The sequence below is a fragment of the Myzus persicae genome, unplaced genomic scaffold, assembly GCF_001856785.1.
Source record: "Myzus persicae strain clone G006 unplaced genomic scaffold, MPER_G0061.0, whole genome shotgun sequence".
Taxonomy (NCBI): domain Eukaryota; kingdom Metazoa; phylum Arthropoda; class Insecta; order Hemiptera; family Aphididae; genus Myzus; species Myzus persicae.
This window is the reverse complement of record NW_019103871.1, coordinates 4,462-28,956: the sequence shown is the minus strand read 5'-3', so window position 1 is coordinate 28,956 and position 24,495 is coordinate 4,462. Positions and strand designations below refer to the sequence as shown.

The following is a 24,495-nucleotide window of genomic DNA, read 5'->3' as shown; positions in this document are numbered from 1 at the left end:
GGGCATTAAATCCTAAATTTTTTTTTAAATAAAGCATTTTTGTTTTACAAATGAAATAACGAATGGTTATACGTAAATATCATATTTATTAAAGAAATCACAAGTAATGTGTACACACAATTTAATGAATACATAGTTTTATGAATAAGTTCATACTTATTCTTCGTAGAAAAAAAGACAATTAGACATTATGTGACATAATAAAAAAAATAATTATAATTATATTTCATTGTTCTACATTTTGGGCGTCCTTTACTTTTATTAACATTTCATTGAGTTGTAGCATTGAAGCTTGTGGAAACTATACATAGAAAAAAAACAATATCATTAATTTAGGAGTGCACAGGATCCTGGAATTCAAGAAAAAAGGTTGGAATATAATGTTTTCTTAATTTATATAGGTACTTGTATTAAAATCTAACAAATAGGGTAGAAAAATCAATCCTATACGAACTCTCAAAAAATAATCCTAAATACTTCTAAGTATAACTTCAGTATTACATTATATTACAACCTAACAAAATATTAAAATTTAAATTTAAATTATTAAAATTACTTACGATATCTCTTAATGCATTGAACAATGCTAAATCATCATTTGCATTGTAAGCTGGCAAGGAACCTGCATTTCAATTATAAAAATGTTTAGACAAATAATTATGTTTCATACATTTAAAAATGAAATCGATGAAATATTTATCATTAGGACTAGAGCAATTAATAATATGGTGACAATACTCAATTCTCTAGTAATTATTGGGTCGCATATAAATGTATACCTTCTTTAAGAATACATATTTTAAAGGTTTTTATAATACCCATTTTTATGCATACAAATTGTACAACTAATAGCATGAACACATGCCTCCCAACCAAATCATCTGGATATAACATCATCAAAATCCTTCACAGAAAAAATTCATACACCTTCTCCTTGTTTTTGAAAATTAAATTTAAAAGATTATCTAACATTCCTCAAAACCTAAAGTTTTTGATAAAATTTACTATTAATAGATACATAACCTATTTTATTTTTTTGAAAATTAAGTCTTACATAATTGAACACTTTAAGTACCTAACGCAGATATAATAAATACCAAATAAAAAAAATTGAATTTAATAAATAATTAATTTAAAATCTCAATGTATTCAATGCTTACCTAAATTAAAGTTCTGAAATGAGGAAGGATTTGGATTGTTTGTTCTAATTCCGTCTCTTTCCTTTTCATAATCTTCCCATGCTGCATTTCTGTCATTTTCATCTAATTCTTCTGCCTCATTATTTTGTAATAATGAGTCATGTTCTAGTATGTCCATTACAATGTCTTTGTGTTTCAATATTAACTCAGCCATCAAACGATCCTATCAGAGTTCACATTAATATTTAAATATAAATAGCATGCAAATATTTTTTTTGGGTTACCTTAGGTAAATTTAAAGTTGGTTTGGATTCAGTAGTTTTTGGCTCAAATTCATAAAGTTCTTCCTGACATTTCAAATTAAAATGACGATCAATTTGTTGTTCATCGATTACGCGGAAAGCTGTAGATAATTTTGATATTTGACGTTCATATATTTTTTGCTCCATGGTACCCTTATTATTACATAAAGCAAGGTAATTAGATAATAACTATATTACTAAATTCAATTTTTTTGTTTACAAGTTAGTCTTATTTTAATTACATCAATACAAATCATTCAAAATAGACAGTACATAAATAATTGACTAGAAAAAATCTGTCAAGAATAAATTTAAAAACGATAGAGGAGATTATGGCTATTTCTAGAATTAATATATGGCATTTTTTTAAAAAGATGTAGCCGTAAAGGTGAATTCTAAAATTATTTTATAATATATAAAAGTTTCATTGCAGTGAAAATATGGACAAAGGAGAAAAATATTAAATTCAAAAACATAAAAATAGACTACTACAATATTGAAATTGCATTACTCCTAACAGTGTATTAAGGCTTTATTACATTTTTGTTATTATATTTACCTCAGAAATTAATCTATAAATGTAACATGGTTTTTTCTGTCCAAATCGAAACACACGAAATATACTTTGAACATTAAGAGAGGGATTCCAAGTTACGTCAAAAATAATAACTCGATTAGCACCAATTAGATTAACACCTAAATTAAAAGCTTTTGTCGACAATAATAAAAGACGCATTCTGAAAATAAAATCATTTCATAGTTAAATAGTTAATATTATAATAATTAACTGATTTTATAATTGAGTGAAAAAAATATTTGCCTGGTGTTTTCGACATTATTAAATCGTTCACAGAAATCTTCTCTTGTTTTTGAATTAACTGAACCATCAATTCTATAAAAATCTACACCGTGATCCCAAGATTTACCATAAGGACCTCCTTTATCTTCACTGAAATCTTCAGCATTTTCCAAAAAATCTTGAATGAGATCAAGAGTAAATAAAGACTGACTGAACAATAACCTACATCAAATTAAAAGATTTGATCAAACTATAAGCAAAAATGGGAATAACTTAATTTTCAGTATTTACTGTACTTAAATGTACCAAAATAGGAAATCTAGAGATTAAGTTTTAGCTTAATATAAAAGTTATATTATTAATATAAAGTCATATTTACACTTTATCACCAATGTTTTCACATTCTTGTAGTATTGAAAACATCATTATGAACTTTGAATATGGGTACACAGAATCCATTTCAGCTCTTGATATTAATGGTTTCCACCAGTCAAAGTAATGCGTATCTGGGTTTTTAGTGTTTGGAAAGTCAAAACCTGGAACTGGCACCGCTCATATAAATTAATATCAATCCGTAATTAATAAATTAAAACAATTATAAATATGATTTAAATTTAAATAGATTAATATACTAGGAATGGATGTTTTTAATTTTTGGAAAAAAGTTTTTACATGTATTTTAAATCCATTTACAATTCAACTTTAATTTTTTTTTTTATTATTATTAATACTTGAACAATATAATTTAGCGACTAAAAAAAATATATATATCATATGTGACCAGGATATTTTCAATAATTCTTTGCAAGTAATTTAAAATTAGAGAAAGAGTTTATATTAATCATACATTTAAATGCTTTAATTATTTATTTACAGTTACGGGCTTTATAAATTGAGGCCAGTTTAAAAATAAACATTGACATTATAACATTTAGCAGATTATTAAGAAGAAATTTGTTTTGAGGAGAACTCATTTGCTAGTTTCGTAGTTCGAATGAGGTTCAATGAGAAAAATTAAAAAATATTTTCAAATTTGATAAATATTAAACTATTTAACTATTAATCTATATCATTAAGTGTAATTTTTCATTTCTTTAAACAGTATTTTCACTTAGAACAGGAGTATTATTTCACAAATTAAAATGAAACTTACTTTCAACTTCCTCAACAGAATTTGAATTATCATCAACATCAGTAGAGTCACCAGCTACAAAACGTGATTCTGCGGCCTTTAATTTTTGTTTCTAAAAACACAATATTTTGTTTTATTTTATGATATTTAACAAAATAAAATAATATTTATACTTCTTGTTTTAATTCTATTCGTTTTAAGTACAATGCTAGTAGTTTAGGATGGGTCCAAACCATTTGAAGCACATGATAATTACTGAATAATTCTGGTTGTCTATATTCATCCAAATATTTCTGATATAATTCTATTTGTTTATCAGACATCCTCAAATAAATTACATATTCATACTTAGTAGGTAAGAAAGGGGTAAGAACATTATAGTCAAATCTCTAAAAAAAAAATTAATAAATTATTACCATTACTATATTTTAATACATTTTAGAGTTTTTAGATTTTTTAAAATCCAAAAAATATGTATTGAGTATATTATTGTTTGTATATTTTATATGTCTTCTATATCATCTATTATCTAATTTGAGATAAAATGAATAAAGAATACCTGTACAAATCCTTCAAGCATTCTATGTAAAACATGAGATCTTCTCTTCATTATTTTTACATCCATTGCAGTTGAATCGGCATACTGCCCATTAGTGATTGGATTTATAAAACGATTAGTAAAATCTTTTAATGATCCTAATAAATTTGGTCGGATAAAATCAACCATACAATGATCTATATAACAAAAAATATTTTATTGATGGCTTATTTATTTTTAAGGTATTGATTTTAAATGTCAACATTGATATGTGGACAAATTATAATTTAATTTTAATATTTTAAGGTTTAGCTAGATTTATTGACACTTTTTTTTTATTTTGAATAGTATCATATTCCTATTTTTTGGCCACCATCATTAGGAGTGACGACAAGGAGCTCACAACTTTATCACAGAGTGTGTAAATAAAATAGTTCTATAAGATAGAACAGCAATAAAAGAAAGTGCAATATACGCGTTTGAAGTAAAACTTCAAGTAGGATATGAAAAGAAAAAACTCATCACAACACAGATATTTTTGTGGTTTGTTTGGAAGAAGATGCAAAAAGGCCGGTTTTCCCAACCAGAATCTACCCCCCTGTGTAAATGAAATACATACATTCTTTTAAATTATTTTGTAATGGTGTTCCAGTCAATACAATTCTTCGAAGTGTTTTAATACGATTCACTGATTTTGATGTAGCACTGCTATGATTTTTCAATGTATGTCCTTCATCGCATATGACTAAATCTGGTCCTGGATCAACAAGACCTTCAGTGATAGTAGGGAACTTGTCAATATTCTTATAATTGACAACTGATCTAAACAACTGATAGCTTGTAACCAAAACACCGTGTTCTCTTTTCCATTCTTCGACAATGTTTTTTCGACCTTCATATGTTTTTGAACTAAAATCAAAACAATTTAAGTTTAAAAAAAATTAATTAATTCATAATATTTTAACATTCTTACTCAGTAAAGTTAAGTACTAAAAAATTTCGTTCATCGTCAATATCTTGTAACCATTTATGAAACTCCTTACACCAATTTTCAATTGTTGCATTAGGAGTAATAACTAATACTGTTTTAATACCAGTCTCTGGGTATCTGAATAATGTATGAACCAAAGCTATAATCTAAAATAAAAATCTCAGATTAAATATTCCATAGCAGATGATAATAAAAAGTATTGTATTTATCAATTAGTTCACATATGAATATAAAAAATTTAATTCATATAAATTATTAATATTTCCTTTTTATATATGTAAGAATAATAAACTAATAATTTATTTTACTCGTAAAGAGGATGTTATGTAGCAAACACTTCTCTGCATTACAAAATATGCACGTCTTAACCTAACCTAACCTAACTCGTATCTTGTTTTAATATTTAAATTAATTAAATTTAATGGTAAGAATAATATCATCTGTATTAATATTATTTATTCGTTATTTTAGTTGAAAGGCAAATTATGAGCACTTTTAAATTGAAATATTTTACATATTATTTATAACTCACTATAAAATTAAGATATAAAAAAATAATAATAGGTAAATTTAACCATTAATAATATTAAAATATTAACCAACACAATTACACAAAATGGATTTAGCTGAGAACTAATTTGTCATGCTGTATGTTTGTAAGACAGAAACAATGAAAGCACCACACCTTTTTAATACTTATGTATTGTGAAAAAATATAACTCATTTATAGAAACAACATTTTGAAGTTCAGTTAATGGGCATATTCATTCAAGTATTTGTTGTAAAGTCCATCATTACGACCACATTAACTTGTTTTTTTTTAAGAAAATTTGTTGGGGATCAACTAATTAAAATAAAATAAATATTATATTTAGATACCAATTAATTAATAGTGATGTATTATTTAACAAAATTTGATTTTTTGAGAAATCAATTATAAAATTAATATTTATATATTTATTATATGGTACTGTGTAATTTTATTCTATTATACGTCATAACATGTTGGGGAGGCACTAACAGAACAAACATTTGTACACAAAATCATTGTAAATGTAGCATACTCCCTACCATTAAAATATCCATCAGAGGAACTATTCAACCATACTAAAATATTATCTGTTTATAAATTATACATAAGGCAAATTTTAGTTAAATCCATACAAAACACTACACACTCAATGCTACAGAAATAATAGACAGAAGAACAGGAAAATACATTAAACCATCATATACTTTATTAACTAATTTTAGAAACTTTCCCATAGCATGAGAAAAACTATTTTCAACAATTTAAATAACGAAGTGAAGTCTAATAAAAAGTTTATGTGAATGTCAATTCAATAATACCAATGATATAGTTAATAAAAAACAAAAAAGGCAATAAGTTAAATAGTTGGTGATCTTGATGATAATGTGTGTATCAATACAATTATAAAAAGTGTATGCCTAAGATTAATATTGTATAATATGTACCTTTATGTAATGCTGATGTTAAATTTTGTTTCTATAGTATTTGTTAATTATGTTATGTTTATTTAATTAAATTTTTATTTGTTTAAGTTTTTACTATAAAACTAATTGCAATTATGTTGAACTCAGTACACCAGATATGAGCTTATAGCTCAATATTAGTATGCGTATCAGCTATTATAAATGTATTTAATTGTAATTGTTTTAGCTGAATAAATAAAATAAATAAATAGCTTATGTATAAACTTGAAATATTTTATGTATAACATTGCATACTTGTAGAGTTTTTCCTAGACCCATACAATGAGCTAAGATTGATCCATTTCCTTTATGTTCTTTTAATCTTGCCAATGATTCAAATACAGAATTCCACAAAAATGTTATTCCTTCCACCTATAAATTTGTTATATTTCAATAAAATAAATTGTCAAATTAAATGAAAACATATTTATTTTTTAGAATGTGTGATTAACCTGATGAGGTTTAAGAAACTTAATAATATCTGGATGAACTGTAACAAGTTCTTCCAACGTATTTTCATCAAAATCTAACACCAATTTTTTACATGATTCCATTGGTGTTGGTGTGGGATCGCTAAATTTGTTGTACTAAAATATTTAAAAGAACAATTAAATTAAATTTTTATTAGAACATTAAATTAATAATATACATACTTCTTTTTGACGTTTTTCAATACGCTTCTTACGTAATTCTTCTTCTTTTAAAGCACTTTGGGTTACTTCACTCAATTCTTCTTTTTTTTTCATTTTACGAATATTTTTTCGCCCTTTTTTTTTTAACTTAATAAACAAAATTTTATAAATGTATTTATATACTATTTGTATCAAATACACATAAAAAAGTTTAAGTTCCAGAAAAATATTGCAACTTGAATATTTTTTGGGGTAGATACGTGGTTATTGAGTTTAAAAACCTTACCTTACTTTCAGATTTTGTTGTTCCAAATTAGTTTTAAGACTTACTTACTAATACAGTAGACGCCGCTTATAAGACTCACTTAGGGACCAGCACAAAGTGAGTCTTATAACCGAATGAATCTTATAGGCGAAGTGGAAAAAAAAATTAATTACGTATTTATAAATTTTATTTTACTACATATTTTGCTTTGATTTTAATACTTTAACACATATTACATATTACATACTTTATTATTGAATAAATTTAATAATCCTGATAAAAAAAACTAAAATTATAATAGGTAAATATTACATATAAAAATATTATAAAAATTATACATTAATAAAAAATTATAAAGGTTAGGTATATACGAATGTGTATTTATGTACCCGTAATTACGATAACTGTGCAGCCGCCAGATAATCAGATACCTCACTATAATAACTATAATCGTTGCGATAAATGTGAACTTTTATCTGCAATAAAAATTATTATACATTATAAGGTACCAACAGAAACTAGGAATAATCAACACGAATATTATTTAATTTTTCAAAATACCAATTTATTTCTAAATTATAACCAAAAAAGTTTATTTTCTACTATTTATTTTACGAAATTTGAGTCTTATAACCGATTTTTTTTAATGTATTTTGATACGTCCGGTCCGTTCCAGACGATTTTGAGTCTAATAAGCGACTGAACCTTATATCTGTGAGTCCTATAGGCGGCGTCTACTGTATATATATTTTTTAAAACACCATACAATTATACATTAAATAAAATTTTTAAACAAATATTAAGATATATAACAAATACATTTGATTACTTCTTATTTCAAATATTTAAACATTTATGATTCTAAGCTGTTTAAAATTATTATACTTACATGATGACTACGCAATGAATCACTGTTATCAGAATCACTTTCTTTTTCAGATTCCTCATCAGACATTCTTCTACTTAAAATAGAATATAGATAAGTATTAAACTAAAAACTTAAATGGTTTAAAAACTAACATTCTTCTACGTTTTTTGACATGTACAGGAGATGACTCTTCATCTGAACTACTGCTGATACTGCTCTTGTTACTAGTTAAGTCAAGAGAACTAGATTTATTCACATCATTTTTTGGTTTCTTTTTTGGTGTTTTTTTAAAAAACTTTGATGAAGAATCAGAATCTTTAGATGAGTTAGATGCTAACAGCTTCCTATATAAAAAAAAAAATTATCTCCGTCATACAAGTGCTTAACATAGCAAATTATACTCTCAGCAGATATAATTAAGCTCTGTTATTTTACAAATTAGAGTGAATCGACCTTTTATAAAATCATAGGTAAGATTAACTATTATATAAAAGGCATATAAAAGGTATATATATATCTTAATTTTAAAGCGAGTTATAAGTATTTTAAGATGCACTGACATCTTAAAATTTTAAAATACTCATAAAAAAACAACATACATTGTGGTAAAATCAATGAGTTCATTACTCACAATTGAACCACTAAGAGGACACTACATCTGCTTGTGTTGTCTCTGTCTTACAAATGTAGAACATAGCTAAATCTGTTTTGTAAGAAGGAAACAACACATGCGAGTGTAGTGTCCTCTTAAAAGAAAATTTTAAGCATTTAAAAATAGCTTATGAAAATTATACCAAGGTTATATAAATATTTTGTGAAAATGACAAGGCTTTATGTGTATTTCCTCATAACAAATTTGGTTTTATAAAAAGATGATTGTATTAATATTACAAGTTTATTTGGTTTAAGAATAGTAAAATCTTTGTTAAAAAAGATGAAACTTCTAAGGCTTTACTTATTGGTGACGAAAAAGCTTTATCATTAATTGTTTAACTTACATATCTCTATTCTATATTCTAATTTTTCGTAACACCGATATTGTATTTTTGTTCTCTCATTTCTATGGATATTCTTAATACCATCAATTCATACACACATTATAAAACTAAATATTTTGAAACTATTAGTGAGTTCGCTAATACCTTTGATTTATCTAGCAATAAGTTTTTAAGTGTAATTTGTATAAATATTAGAAGTGCTAATGCAAACTTTGATAATTTGTTGTTATCTTTTGAGAATGATGTTAGTTTTAAGCAATTAGATGTGATTATTTTAACTGAAACATGGCATGACATTAATAACTGTTCATATAGTATACCTGGGTTTCAAATTTGTTACACAAAAATTAAACGAAATCAAAATGACGGCATAATAGTTTTTATTAGAAATACTTTAACAATTGTAGACTCATTTGAGTATGGTTTTGTAGAAGCCAATTTTTTTAAAATATCCTTAACCAGTAACTACTGTAAAACTCCTTTTAACTTGTTATGTACTTATAGATCGCCCTCATTAAATAGCAATGAATTTTTGGTTCGACTAAATAATATTATTGTATCAGATACTTCGTTTAACGATCGTACACTATTAGCAGGTGATATGAACATAAATATAATTGGTAATCACAATGTAGATAACGAATACTTAGATATATTAGCTACTAATGGCTTTCATTCACTGATTAATGTGTACACTAGACTTCCTAATAATAAAACACACTCTTGTATAGACCATTTGTTTCTCAAATGCAATAACAATTACCTTTTAGCTAATACTGAAGCAGGGGTTCTCCAAATCGATATATCTGATCACTTTCCTACAATCACGGCAATTCCACTCAATGATATCTTATATTCTACGAATGATACATTTAAATTTATAGATTACAAACTCCTAAACGATAGGATGAAAGTCGAGAAATGGGAATCTGTCCTCAATGAAAACAATATAAATATGGCTCTTAATCTGTTCTATGATAAATTACTTTGTATAATAAATGCATGCACAATTAATAATAAAATTGTATCTAAAAATAAAAGACTTAAAGAGTGGATGTCTGCCGGGCTATTATGTTCTTCACGTCAAAAAAATGAACTTTCCCTTAAGTCTAAAAATAATCCTCTTAATAAAAATCTATTTAATTACTACAAAAAATACAGAAACAAATTTAATACAATTGTTAAGTTAGCTAAAAACAACTTTTATAAAAATAAGTTCAATTCTTGTACAAATAATCCCAAATTGACTTGGAAATTAATAAAAAATATTACAGGGGGGAGTAACTTGAAAAATAAATTAGCTATAAAACATCTTAAAGTCAATGATTTAATCATAAATACACAAACAGAACCAAAAAAAGCAGCTGATACATTTAATGAATTTTTCACTTCCATTGGACAGAAATTGCAAGATAACTTTAGTAGTACTGAACCGATAGAATCGAATAAGCCATATGAAACATCTTTTGTTGACTCGTTTTTAAGTCCTGTAGATAGCAATGAAATAATCGATTTAATAAACAGTTTAAAAGATGATACTGCCTCAGGCTTTGATAAAATAACTGTCAAACTACTAAAAAACATTTCAGTTTTTATATCTAGCCCTCTAGTACATATATATAACATGAGCTTATCAGAAGGTATTTTTCCAACAAAATTTAAACTAGCGATAGTCAAACCACTCTTCAAAAATGGAAACAAAGAAATTATGAGTAATTATAGGCCAATTTCAATGATATGCAATTTTTCTTAACTTTTAGAAAAAATTGTGAAATCTAGATTAATGAGTTTCCTGGAAAAACATCATCTTCTCTCTAAGAACCAATTTGGGTTTAGGCCAGGTGTAGGTACTGTGGATGCAATCTATAGTGTTTCTAGGCATATATATGAAGGGCTGGATCGTGGTGATAAAACTATAGGGATTTTCCTAGATTTCGCCAAAGCATTCGATACTGTCGACCATAAAATCTTGTTAAAAACATTACCAAATTTTGGAATAAAAAATAATAGTCTAAGCTGGTTTGCAAGTTACTTAAAGGACAGAATGCAAATGGTTATGGTAAATGATGTTTTGGGGAAAGAACTTGTATTTAACTGTGGTGTTCCTCAAGGAAGTGTTTTAGGCCCAATTTTATTTATAATATATATTAACAGCATTTGTGACTCGCAGACGGATGGTTCAATATTTACATATGCAGACGATACATGTTTACTGTACTCTGATACATCATGGGACTCAGTCTATGCTAAAGCATCTACTGGACTAAACCAAATTATTCGAAAACTAAATACAAAAAAATTTACTTTAAATTTTGATAAAACAGAATTTATAGCTTTTTCTATTTACTCCTGTCAAAGCCCATTTGATGAAATCGAAATCACAAATAATATACACAACCATAATGGTTGCAAAATAAAAAGGGTAACTAGGGTAAGATACCTAGGCCTAATCTTCGACCAAAATATGAAATGGCAACTCCACATAAACAGTATGACTATGCGCCTAAGGACAATTATGTACAAAATATATTGTTTGAGGAAAATAATCTCATCAGATACTATGCGTATAGTATACCTTTCTCTCTACCAAGCTATTTTTCAATATGGTATAATTGCCTGGGGTGGTACATATGAAAATGCTATTAAGCCTTTAACTATACAGCAAAACAAAATAGTTCGTAAATGCCTTGACAAAAACACGTTAGAAGGATCAACTAAATTAAATTATAAATGCTTGGGCGTTCTACCTATTAATTTACTTTACAAAAAATTCGCGATCATGTTTCTTATTAAAAATACTCCTATAAATGATATTGTATATTCAAAACGTAATAGAACATATGACATCTCAAATAATTACACTAAAAAGACTATTGGACAAATATTCGTTGACTATTTAGGACCAACTTTCTTCAATGCAATGCCTTTCGCTATCAAGAAAACTATAAGATCAAATCCCAAATCTAATCATAAAATAATAATCTACAATTGGCTTCTACAAGAAATATAATACCTAGTTTTTAAGGAATGTCTAAATATTATGTATGTATAGAGTATGTTATTAATTTCATTCTTTTTGTACTTCCTCTATTATGTTTAATTAAATGTCGAATGTCGATTTAATCAATTTGCTGCTGTAATTAGTAATTAATATATGTATATAATCTAAGTTGTAACATGTAACTCTCTACTACCAACTCAAGCTCTGCTTAAAGGTAGTAGATATAACAATGTTTTTTTGTTTTATTTAATAAAAAAAAAAAAAAAAAATTAATATAATATTCCAGTATAGGTACATGTTTTTTTTTGTAATTATCAAGAAAAGTACTGTGGTGAAAATGTTTTTGACAAATTTTCAGACCCAAATAACGTTAAATTAAAAAAAAAACCAACATTTTGTGAAACTTAACTGGTACTTTCCTAGCTGTGCTTAGAATCTAAAATTATAAACAAACCGTTAATAATATTTTATATTAATTAAATTAAAAGCAATACCGTTTTTTTCCTTTGGTTTTTGTATTTAAATTCAAATAAACATCACTATCACTATCACTCGTTGATGATACTTTAAATGGAGATAGTTGTCTTGAACGAGTAACAATAGTTGTATTATTATGTACATCTGATAAATCTGACAAGTCCTTAAAATACAATGTAATTTTTATGATTAATATCAATACACTTTAAGGAAGTTAACAAACAAAATACTTGATTTACTATTTCATTTAATTCAAAATAAGTGTTATAAATACATTTTAAGAATGGATGTGTACCAAATTAATTTAAGATTTCAAATTGATTCTATTTTTATAAAATTTAGCATTTATTTTTATTAATGTATACTCAGAATAAATGGACACATCACAAAGAAATATATTACTTGCATACAAAATTGTATTTGTGGTTATAATACTTTGATACTAGTTAAGCTTAAACTTATCATTATAATGTATACACCTATGTACTTGCCGTAAAATTGGGTCACTTCGGATATTTTTTTTTAGGTTTTTTTTGTAAAAAACAGGTTGATATTTTTTATTTGAAATTCACCAACAAATAATATATGTTCTAGACATGTCTACAATTCTAATAGAATCGTTTCTGAGGACACACTCTGGTTAAGTTTTTAAAAAAATAAATCATAATTTCATCTTTAGAAACAAGTAAAATAAAATAAAATAAATCTATTATCAACCTAATAAACAAATACAATTTAAAATTAATATTTTTAAATATGTTTCAGCTAAAATTCTCAAAGGCTGTTTTGATTTTTTATATTCAATAATAGTCTTTTCTAAAATCGTAGAGCCATAACATAACTTTGATAGGCATGTCCAACTAATTTTATTTTTCTATATTTGCCATTGTCTAAAGTCAGACAGGTTTTTATTTTTACACTTAAAAATTGATAAAAAATCCAAAAATAATAGTAAAAAATTGAAAACATAATGATTTAATACCTAGTAAGCAGTTTTTTAAAAAAAAATTTGCTGTTATATTCTAAAATGAAAGCATCTATAAATTAAGATATGATAAACAGACAAAAATAACTGTGATAATGTAAACGAAAGTGTATCAAATGTGATCACTGATGGAAGGTTCCGATACATATTGTTTTGTTCCATACACTATCAAAGAGATGATTTTGATCCAATTTTACGGTATCACAAATAAATTGATGATGCGTTATATAATCTAGTTAATATGCATTAAATAAGTATTGAATTATAACAATCTAGCAGAGATTATTAATAGAATATCTGTAAATGACCAAGAGGAAAATATGAATGTATTATTAAAATTTAACTTGGGTTGAATACAGCTTTCTGTGATTCCTCTGTGGAACTCCCACATAACTCCTTGAATTTTTAAATTTTTTAGAAGTATAGTTAAGTATCTTATATTTTATCCAAAACTAATTAATTAGATACAATTATTATTAAAACAACATAAAAAAATTAAGAACGAACAATTGCCTGTCTACTGTCTACTCATCCCCCAAATAGGTACATATGTTGTTGCATTTAATATTAAATAAAATGAAAACAGTGCTACATGTCTTCTCTAATCATTATCATCACTGTTACTTATTGTTTTTGTGTGTTAACAGATTGTAATATTTTATTAAATAAAAAAAAAAAAAATGAAAACGAATGATAATTATCAATATAACTTACAGAACTTACTTCATTTTCAAATCCATCAGATTCAATTATAGTGTCCACATCATTAATGTTTGATCGAATCTTTTTATTATAATGATCAATACTACGTTTTTTACAAGCAGTTAAGCATGAATTTATGACATCATCAATAGAGCTGTCATCTGAGCAAAAAACAAACATATTATTTCCAAAACATTCAAAACTGTACTAATTTAGTGTAGGCAATTATATTGCAATGTTGATATGTTATACTACAAAAATTCAAAATTAATGAATAGACATTTTGATTATAAGTAGAAACTGGAAAGTGAAAAAAACCTATAGACAATTCATATCTTTGTATTCAAAAAATTAAATTTGGGAAACAAAAAAACATCATGGAAATATGACATATTTGGATTATTATAAGAGTTTTTGAACGTTAAACAAAGTACCTAATATTATTATTATTATTATTGTCACAAACTGGACAAAACGACTGACTGATTAAGTCTAATAATAAGCATACACTTGGTGTGAAAAAATGCGTAATAATTTTTCAAATGTATAGAAACAAATATAATTTCCATCAATAAATTTACTTACATACAGTAAAATGTAAAATGTCACTATATTATTTTCATTACAAAGTGGTAAGTACAATGGAGCATTCTTAATAAGTTTAAAAAGACAGCATAATATTTGACTTGCCTCCCAACTCTTTAGAAGCTATGGACAAGTTTTAATACTACCAAGGTTATTGAAAAGAAAAATATTTTTTTGTTAATGTCTTGTATATTTTAGTGTATATAAAATAAATTATTTTATATTTAATTTAACAAAAAAATGTTTTAGTATCAAGTTAATATTTGAAGAGTTGGGGGTATGCACCATGATAGTTTGTGAGCTGTACTCCGCTTCAAGAGAGAAGGAAATCTTTTTTTGTGTCAGTTGCCACCACTTGGGACTGTTTGATTACGAAATGGGTAGTAAGAAGTGGGGAAATTTGACCTCCGCACTTCCACCAACGTTATTCAGATGCATGAAACCAGTTCCTTCACCCATGAAACAGAGTGTAGTATTGTTATACGTTTATTACTTACAACACAAGATTTATTGAAAGGAATTTAAGAATATATCCATGAAAGTATTAGGGGTTTATAATTGTTTGTAAAAGTGGTAGGTTCTTTTATGTTACATTAAGTATCATTCAATAATTACCGCTTTCATCACCACTGTTGTTTTCAATGTTAGTCTGAGGTATTCCTATAGAATTTTTGATTTCGGTAAAAATACCTTTAACTGATTCCAGAGAATTTTCTTCATTTAGAGTATCATTATCGGTACCTAAAAAAAAAATGAGTTTATAAGCACCTAAATAACTAAATACACAACATTAACAAATAATCAATTATGTAACCGATTTCTAAAATCTGATCATTTTCTATTTAAAATTCTAAGAGAAAAGGGAAATCTAGTGATGCAGCAATATCTTTTTACAAATCTAAGTAAATTAAAAATGTAATTAATTATTTGAATTCATCAGTAGTTTTTGAGAAAATAACAAACTTAGCTATGAATCCGGTTTAATACAGTAGGTTGAAATATTTTTGCCGAAAAAATTTGCATTTGAAAATATCTTGTATAATGATGTACATTAAAAGTGTCATGTACCAACAATTAATACTTATAAATTATAACAAAATACCTACCATCATTATTCTTTATTTAAACAAGTTTAAACTAATTTTAACTTAAACTATCAATAGTACTATACTATATTTTATTAAAGAGTGTTTTTAATGAGTATATACTAAATACTTTAATTATTGATATGAAAGTTAATCATATATCATGATTAATAATTATTTGGTATTTAATACTATAGTTCACAAATTATAAAATAGAACAAGAACAGCTGATTATAGGTATAATTTGTCGATTTATGTATACTTAAATATTATTAGTATGTTAGAAAAACATAAACCTAACCGAAAGTATTTTTTTTAAATACTGATTAATTTATAAATACCAGAGTCGCTCCCGTCAATTGTTGAAAGAAATTGATGAATGTTTTCCAATTTATTTACTTCATTTTTGGATCTTTTAGGAGATACTTTGAGACTTGCATGGTTAGGTAGTGTCGCTAATGTGGTGTCAATATCATCAGAATTATCTTCATCATCAGTTACAACTTTATTTTTTGAGCATCTTTCAATGCCATTTAAATTAGTCAGCCTAAAATAAGCAAATAAGCAATACAATATTCAGCAAACTTTTATATATATTAGTGCGAATTATGTAAAATTAATTTATACCTATCATTTTCTTTTTCATCCTCAGATTTTTCTTCAAGTACTTTTTGAGTTTTAGTTGAGTTTTTTGTCTAGATAATATTAACGACAAGTTTATAATTAATTCACACTCAAGCATATTTTATTTGTAATAAAAGCATAATATGGGAAGAGGGGGGAGGAATATAAAATAATGTTTAGTCACTAAAAATGATAAAAATATGCTTAGTTTAATTAAGATTTTTTTAAAAAATGTCAATTTAAAAGAGAAAACAGATAGATTATTTTTAACAGTAAATATAAATAATCAGGAATACTTTTAAAAGACAAAAATACTTAGCAAATATATAATGTGTTAAAGGAAACAATATGAGGTTAAAATTATGTTGTAATAATAAATTATAATTTTAATAACTCAAAATTGTTTGACCAGACCAGTATATATTGTAAAACAAATACTTTTAAATAATATTGTAGCATGATAAATTAAATAAACCTAACAGAATATAGTATAATAAAAAAAACAAGGCTTAATTGATGTTTTACCTTATTAGCTTTTTTAAGTGTACGATTTCTCAATTTTCTTGTATTCTCGCTTCTATCATCACTATCACTATTATCAAATAAATTCAAAGGATGAGCCATTTCATCTTTTTCCAAATCAAGATGAACTTTATTAGACGATTTATTATTAATTATTCTTGATATGAGAGATTCATCCAACCGTTCTAAAACAACAGATACATTTTTATTCACGGTGTTAGGTGTTGGAGGAACACTCGGAGATAACGATGTTGGTTGTAAGCTTGAAGAAGATAAAGATATTGTTGAGTTCAAATTATCAGCATCTTGTTTTTTGTCTGATCTTAATCTTCTTGTAATACATTTGTTCGATTCTTTTGATGATAGATTGACTGTATCGGTTTTTGTTTTTTTACTTAAATTTCCTTTCAATATTGAACAATCCACAAACATATTTTCATCTCCATCAACAGGCTTCAATAAAGATTTCATAATAGCAGAAACACCAGGACTCAAATGTGAATTAATATTAAATATTCTCTTGAGATCAGTTAAAGTAGAACACGTTTTCTCTATAACATGCTCACAAATGTTGATGACTCCACTTAAATGTTCATCAATTGGATTATTATCATCAGAAGAAAATTTTGATATTTCATTTACTATAGATGACTTATATAGTTTTAAAATAAAATTAAGACACAAGTTGTTTTTAATATTATCCATTTTAGAATTGTTCCCAATTTTAGCTTCTTTTAGCAAGTATTTTCGAACAGTTTGTTCATGATCTGTTTCATTTACTAATAAGCCATTAGGCAGACATCTGAAAATAATTAATACACATACCTAAGTAGTTTAATTAATAATATATCATAGAATAGGTAATCATTTAATACATACAATTAAAAAAAATTAATATTATATACTATCAATTTCTATTTAATATGTCACCATTGTTTACTAAATAATAAAATATTTTAATATGGCAAATTTGCTTTCAGTAAAACCTATCTGAGTTATTAAAATTATTATTAAACTTAATTTAAACCTATAATCTATTATCAGACTTAGTACTTGAAGAGTATTTGTTTCAATCTTTCTATGATATATAAGCATTTCTAAATGATAATATTTTAGACACTTGCATGAAAATTTTAATATTGTAAAAAACCAAATGTACAAACACAATTAATATTCAAATTTTTAAGTTTGACAATAGGTCAAAAGATCAAGTCACTATAACAACAAACAACACAACATTGGTTCAACAAGATTATTTTGCACATAAAATAAAATTAATCATCGATAAATATAGTATTAATGAACCATTTATTCAAATAAATGTTAATAAAACATTACATAAACATCTCAAGAGTAAAATAATACAATTGCAAGATTGTGCGTGCACAAGTGACGTCATGTATATACCTTCCATTGCAATTCAAAGCAAAAAAAAGTGATAAATAACTAGAATAACAAAATACCAAACATTTACTTACAGTTGAGAAGAAAATACTTTTAATACATTAGCAGCTTCAGCTCTTTTTTTCCATAACATTTTTGGTGCACAATTGAAGCATTGATTTAAAACACCAATAGATGCTTTGTCAATTTTTTGATTTTGAACACAACGCTAAAAAAATCAATTAATTTGATAAAAAAATTAATATTATTTTAATATCAACCATAGTATTTAAAGAGTGATTCACTGAACCCAATTTTTTCTTCAACAATTCAGTTATTCAAAATATGATTTTTGGAATTTTGAAATGCATAAAAGCCTATATTTTCAAATTCTTGAGATTTTGGGCACTACTTTACTTCTAAGATAAAAACTTCTGTTTTTTAAAATGAGAGGCCCCTTTTTCACTACTGTAACTTATTTAACACATAATTTATCTGAAAATGTTGACATATCAATATCAAAATTTGAATGAGTAGTTTTTGAGTTATTTGACTTGTATAATAAAGCTTAAGATAATAAGTCTTTTTTTTCTTATGGAACTGTTGCACCAATTCTTATTCCCATGCAACATCATCGTTTATTGAACAAAAACATTCAAATTACATAACAAAATTAAAAATCGGTCTAATGGGTATGAGAGCTAGTGATTTGATAATTTTATTAATTAATATTAATCCATCAACATTTCTAATTTGTAAAAATGGTCCTTTTATAAATGTACATACTATAGGTATACAATATTGTAAAATCATTTTTAAAGACTATTATTCTTTGAAACTACTTGTTCAAATTTTGGTAAATTAATATTGTCTTTAAGTAGACATATTTAAAAATTGCAATATATTTAAAGACCATATTTTAAAAATTCCAAAAATCAGAATTTTAATTAATCTGTTACTAAAGAAAACAATGGTGGTGACCATACTCGGTGAATCATCCTACATAACAGATTTAAATAAAGTGTTTTATTACATTACAAACATTAAGATTGCATTTTATACAATTAGAGAGATCTGTATTGGATTTGCACAAGATACAGCTATACTGATTTCCTTCACACAGTTTGTAGAAACAGTTCTAAAAAAAAAAAAAACAATGCCAACATAAGTAATACAATTATTTATTGTAAAAAAAAATAATGTATACCTACTATTTGTATTTTAATATAAATGCTAAAAGTGCAGTAATAAATATGGAACGTAAGCAAACAAGAATTACTACAAATAAACGAAACCAAAATGGAGTACATGGTCGTTGGCAGATGAGATACTAAGGGTGCATACACATCCTTGATTGTAAGAACCTTCTTTTTCAGCAGAGCATAGCACTTTAAGGGCCTAGGGTCAGTATTAACTAAAAATAATAAGATAGATAAGGAAATTTAATCAAGGACACTTGCCGGCTATTGCCCTATTTAGCTTTTTATAGACTGCCAATAAACTGGTAGTATCTAAATCTGTATCAAGGAAACTTAAAATAAAGCTATATATCATATTACTGCGTGTGGAGTGGAAACATGGCCACTAAGAAAGGAAGATAGGGGAACGCTGATAGTCTCGAAGAGGAAAGATCTAAAAAAGATTTATGGACCAATGAAAGAAAGCAATAGCACTGAGTGGAGGATAAGAACAAATAATAAGCTAGGATTAATTTTCCACAAACCAAATATATAGAAGACAAATGTGGGCTGGCTGGATGCCATTGATATAGCCTTAAGTAAAAAGGATTCAGTAGGGAAAACTTTGTATGAGATGGAAAGATTTAACAAAAAATATGGAAGTACCTTAGGTTAAGGATCAGATTGGAAGGATCGAGCATCTGACAAATAGATGTAAGGATGGATGTTTGGCAGGGTAGACCTGGTGGCCAAAGAAGAAGAATAACTAATATATAACAATCTACAATTAAAAAAGCAACTATGTTACATATCTAACAATAACTAATTTTACACGTTCAATTAGTGAACAGTTTACAGTAGAATGGCCATATGATGTCTATAACATCAATGAGATTTTAAATGGCAATGATCAATACACATTATCCCCAACTTATGTAAACAATCTTACATTCCTTACTTATATCATTTTTAACAAAACTATTATTATGATAGAAGCTCCTATAAAAATAATTTTTGTGGGTTACATCACTTGGCTTTCTATACTCCGCGCCACGAGAGAAGGAACCCGTTTCCCGACCAAATTGCAACCGACTCCGCGCATCCCCACTTATTTGACATATCTTCGTCTAGTTACCTAGCCTAGTAACGCTAACTGCCGTCAGTCTGCATGCGCGAAACGGGTTCCTTCTCTTGTGGCTCGGAGTATAGTATCCATGTATATTTTTTATGAATAAGATAAATAAAACTTACGTAGCAACATAGAAATAGATGACTTTGATGAACCATTATCATTTTCTTTGAAATAATTTCATGTAAAAGATCATCATTACAAATTGTACATTTAACTTCATTGTTCAAAATATCTTCAACATCTAGTGAGACATACAATTTAACTTAGATACACATTTTTACAGGTAGTTACTATCAACCCATATTTAAAAAATTAAGTAATCTACATGGCTTGTAATTCATAAAACTAGTTAAGGTACTAAAAAAATAGCAGAGCTAGGAATGTATTGATTGATGTGGTTTTTTTCTGTTTGTCTGCCTTTTTGGACAGTAAAAATGCTTAGGAAGGTTAAAAGTAATTAATTAACAGTAGTTTTCACAAGCGTAGGGGAAACAAATTAATTTAATTTTTCTTTTTTTGCCGTAACTTAAAACTTATAACAGTAGATACTTTACATTTTTGCCAAATGTTTGTATGAGCATTTTACATACATGATACAATTTTAAAAATTGGTATTTTGACTTATTTGAGCTATTTGTAGCCACGAGGAATTCTAGATTTTGTTAAGTTTATTTTTAGATTGAATGTTCACAAAATTCATCAAAATGTATGAAAATTTAAAATAAGTTTCCTCAGAAGTAGTTCTTGTAACTAACAAATATATCCATGCAGTTTTATTTTATAGACATCTATAAATTCATATTTGGCCAAAATTAGAAATTTAAACAAAGAATAATAGTATAGTATAAAAGTTATTTTGTTGTAATTCAAATACATTATTTGTGGAGACTTATATTAATAATTTTTAATTAATATAATAAAATATGCAATTTTTTGGCAAATCGTTTGTAATACGATCAAAAAACACATCATGAAATATACTCGACAGACTTACAGGCCATCTCAGGATCATCTTTTGTATACAATGATAATACATCATTGAATTCTAAAGTCAAAACCCTTCCAATTATGCCATTACAGTGACCTACTTGCCCACCTAGCACCTACTGAACAGCAAAACTGGCAAACGGTACCCACTTTCCCACTTTTATATTATTCTTTTATTGTGTAGCGTGTAACTGTGTAAGTTTATATTTATATTATATTATATACACATAAATACTTTTTATTTGGAGTAATATGTAAAAAAAATTGTATTGTCTCGTCTGGATCACTAATAAATATAATATAATTATCTTAGCACCGTTTTTACAATGCCCAGTTAAGTGTCAGGTAGAAGCTAACTGGCTGATAACAGATTTAATTACCAGCAAAATTCTGAATGAAGTGTCTGTTAACTTTAACCAGAGATGGTAAAAACCACCCTTATTCATTAAGAGGACATTACGAAGACATTTGTAGTCTCCGTCTTACAAGTTACAAAACAAATTTCACGGTCAACAAATAACATTTGGCTTCATTAGTATAGAAAATTAAAGTGAATTTTAACCTCTTATAAAAATTTAAAGGTTGGATTATTATCTAGGGCGCCTCATAGGCTTTTTAATGTATTTTAATTTTAAAACAAGTTATGAGTATTTTAAGATGTACAAGCAATTTAAATTTTAAAATACTCATAAACAATACATTCATTACTCACAATCTAATAATTTATAAAACATTAAAAGCATCTAAAAATAGGTTATCATAAATGTAATGCTATGTTGTATGATATTCATTTATTGCAGATAATAAAATGTTTTAAATTGTATGAAATTAGTATTTATCAAAAGGATTTTGATTGGCTGGGGGAGGGAAGAAAGTTGTGAAATTACAACCTTGCCCCATAAATTGTTTAGGATCATTTACATTCTTGGGAAGTTGGCCCTATTTTAAATTTGACTTTGGGGCCTCCAAGTTGAGGCACTGGAACCAATTCTCAATAATTAAAAAAATCCCAATGATTACACAGTCATTCTTTTAGAATTTTGCTCTTAATAGTATTTACCTCCATAGTTCTTTTTGCGAAATTTGATTTCATTGTCCTTTGGATAAACAGTCTCCATCATGATGGCTCGGAACCCAATCAACTTTGACTTCCAATAAACTAATGAACTGAAATTCAATAACATTACATTAAAAGTATGCGTTCACAATTACTGATATTATGCATACAACTATAAAAAATGTAAATAATTCAATTAGTTAGATAAGAAATACATAGATTTACACAAACTTAGGAGTATTCTATGTCTCCGCAACATAACTGAGAATCAACACAGTGAAATACATTATTTAGTTATTAATAATGCCATATTATTATTGTTGGCAATAAACACAACAGACATTTGAAAACTTAGGGCACCAACGAAAACATTATTTTAAGTGAAATTAAAGGATCAAAAGATCACAAGCCATAATACTAATTACCATTCGGTTTTTCACAAATTCACCCGTATTTCGGAAAATGTGAACAATATACCGATAGGCGGGAACTCCGGGCTACGATGATAAGACGATTGTATGTTATTGAGAAAGTTAAAACTTCGAAAAAAACAGCTCTACAGGAATCACATAGTCAATAACAAGAGCAAACATGGAGTCTGGACGTCTGCACATCGTACTCGACAAAGTATTTATCGAACGAAGCTCGAAAGACATCAACAAACGTTTCATTCATTACAATTTTGCAACAACCAACAGTTAACAGAAGTTTTTAATTTTTTTAAGCTCCCTAATCACACTAAACGCAGGAAGTATTGCCAACACGATATGTAAAATACGATAATCATAACCAGTTATAGATATTATTTAAAAAATATCTGAATCATGAAGAAATTACGATATTTCGTCCTGATCTGAGTATTATTATTATTTTTTTTTTTTATTCTAAGCTATCCGAATAGAGCCCGAGCGATTTATGTTCCCAGACAACCAGATTTTTATATTATATTATAGATGAGTAAAAAGTTAAGTGATAGCGATAAACAGATACAGATGTTTTCGTGACTCGCCTGCTTCCGTGGGCCCACTGCTACTCCAGCTAGACGCTAGTTTTCAACCAGTAATAACAACCCGGTAACCGCCATCGCCATGCTGGATTTTGGCGGTAAATTCTACATATATATTCGACTATTATTCATATTTCACAGTTGTAGAAAAATGCTTCGATTTTTAACTTCGAAGGTGTTTGTTTGTTTCTAAATTATTATGTCCAGTTAGTAGTCTTGGGAGATTGTTGAAATTAAAAGTTCTCTGTAAATTTCAAAACAATCGGGATAAATGAGAAATGTAACGTAAAACCACTTATCGACAAAAACAATGTAGTTTATTTGTTGTAATTCAGAAATTAAGAAAACTGTAGACTTGAAATTTTCACGAAATATTCGTTCTAACATTTTCTAGACTTGATATTATTTTTTTAATATTTTATGCCATTAATATATATTCTGAATAGTTTGACTTATTTTTGGTTTGTGCCTAGACAATTTTAAAAATATTGCATAAAGTTCAACAGTTTTTTTTATTATTATTATTACAAAGGAATGTTTGTTTACAATCTGTATTTTTAGTAATACAATAAGTAAATGAGATAAAAATGATAAGTAAATAAATAGTAGGTCA

The 24,495-nt window shown here is 26.5% G+C and overlaps 1 protein-coding gene across 6 annotated transcripts; it reads right to left on the bottom strand.

Annotated features, from left to right (window-relative positions):
* Positions 1 to 65: 65 nt before the first annotated feature.
* LOC111035687 (transcriptional regulator ATRX homolog) lies at positions 66 to 23,601 on the bottom strand. Of its 6 annotated transcripts, none has more exons than XM_022317404.1 (28): positions 23,102 to 23,601; positions 22,880 to 22,986; positions 20,952 to 21,073; positions 19,556 to 19,660; positions 18,618 to 18,751; positions 17,143 to 17,941; positions 16,621 to 16,688; positions 16,335 to 16,540; positions 15,524 to 15,649; positions 14,336 to 14,484; positions 12,654 to 12,799; positions 8,313 to 8,504; positions 8,182 to 8,254; positions 7,049 to 7,174; positions 6,848 to 6,982; positions 6,651 to 6,767; positions 4,884 to 5,047; positions 4,530 to 4,819; positions 3,932 to 4,107; positions 3,546 to 3,761; positions 3,394 to 3,484; positions 2,620 to 2,782; positions 2,262 to 2,462; positions 2,001 to 2,178; positions 1,424 to 1,594; positions 1,161 to 1,362; positions 561 to 622; positions 66 to 301 (listed from the first exon to the last, which is right to left on the bottom strand). In XM_022317404.1, exons 2-28 carry the CDS (start codon positions 22,938 to 22,940, stop codon positions 227 to 229), a joined length of 4,548 nt encoding a protein of 1,515 aa, XP_022173096.1. In that variant the 5' UTR covers positions 22,941 to 22,986; positions 23,102 to 23,601; the 3' UTR covers positions 66 to 226. The 6 variants fall into 6 exon arrangements, with proteins under 6 accessions (XP_022173096.1, XP_022173097.1, XP_022173095.1 ...); XM_022317405.1 differs by having other exon boundaries at positions 23,108 to 23,601; XM_022317403.1 differs by having other exon boundaries at positions 23,302 to 23,601.
* Positions 23,602 to 24,495: the final 894 nt, after the last annotated feature.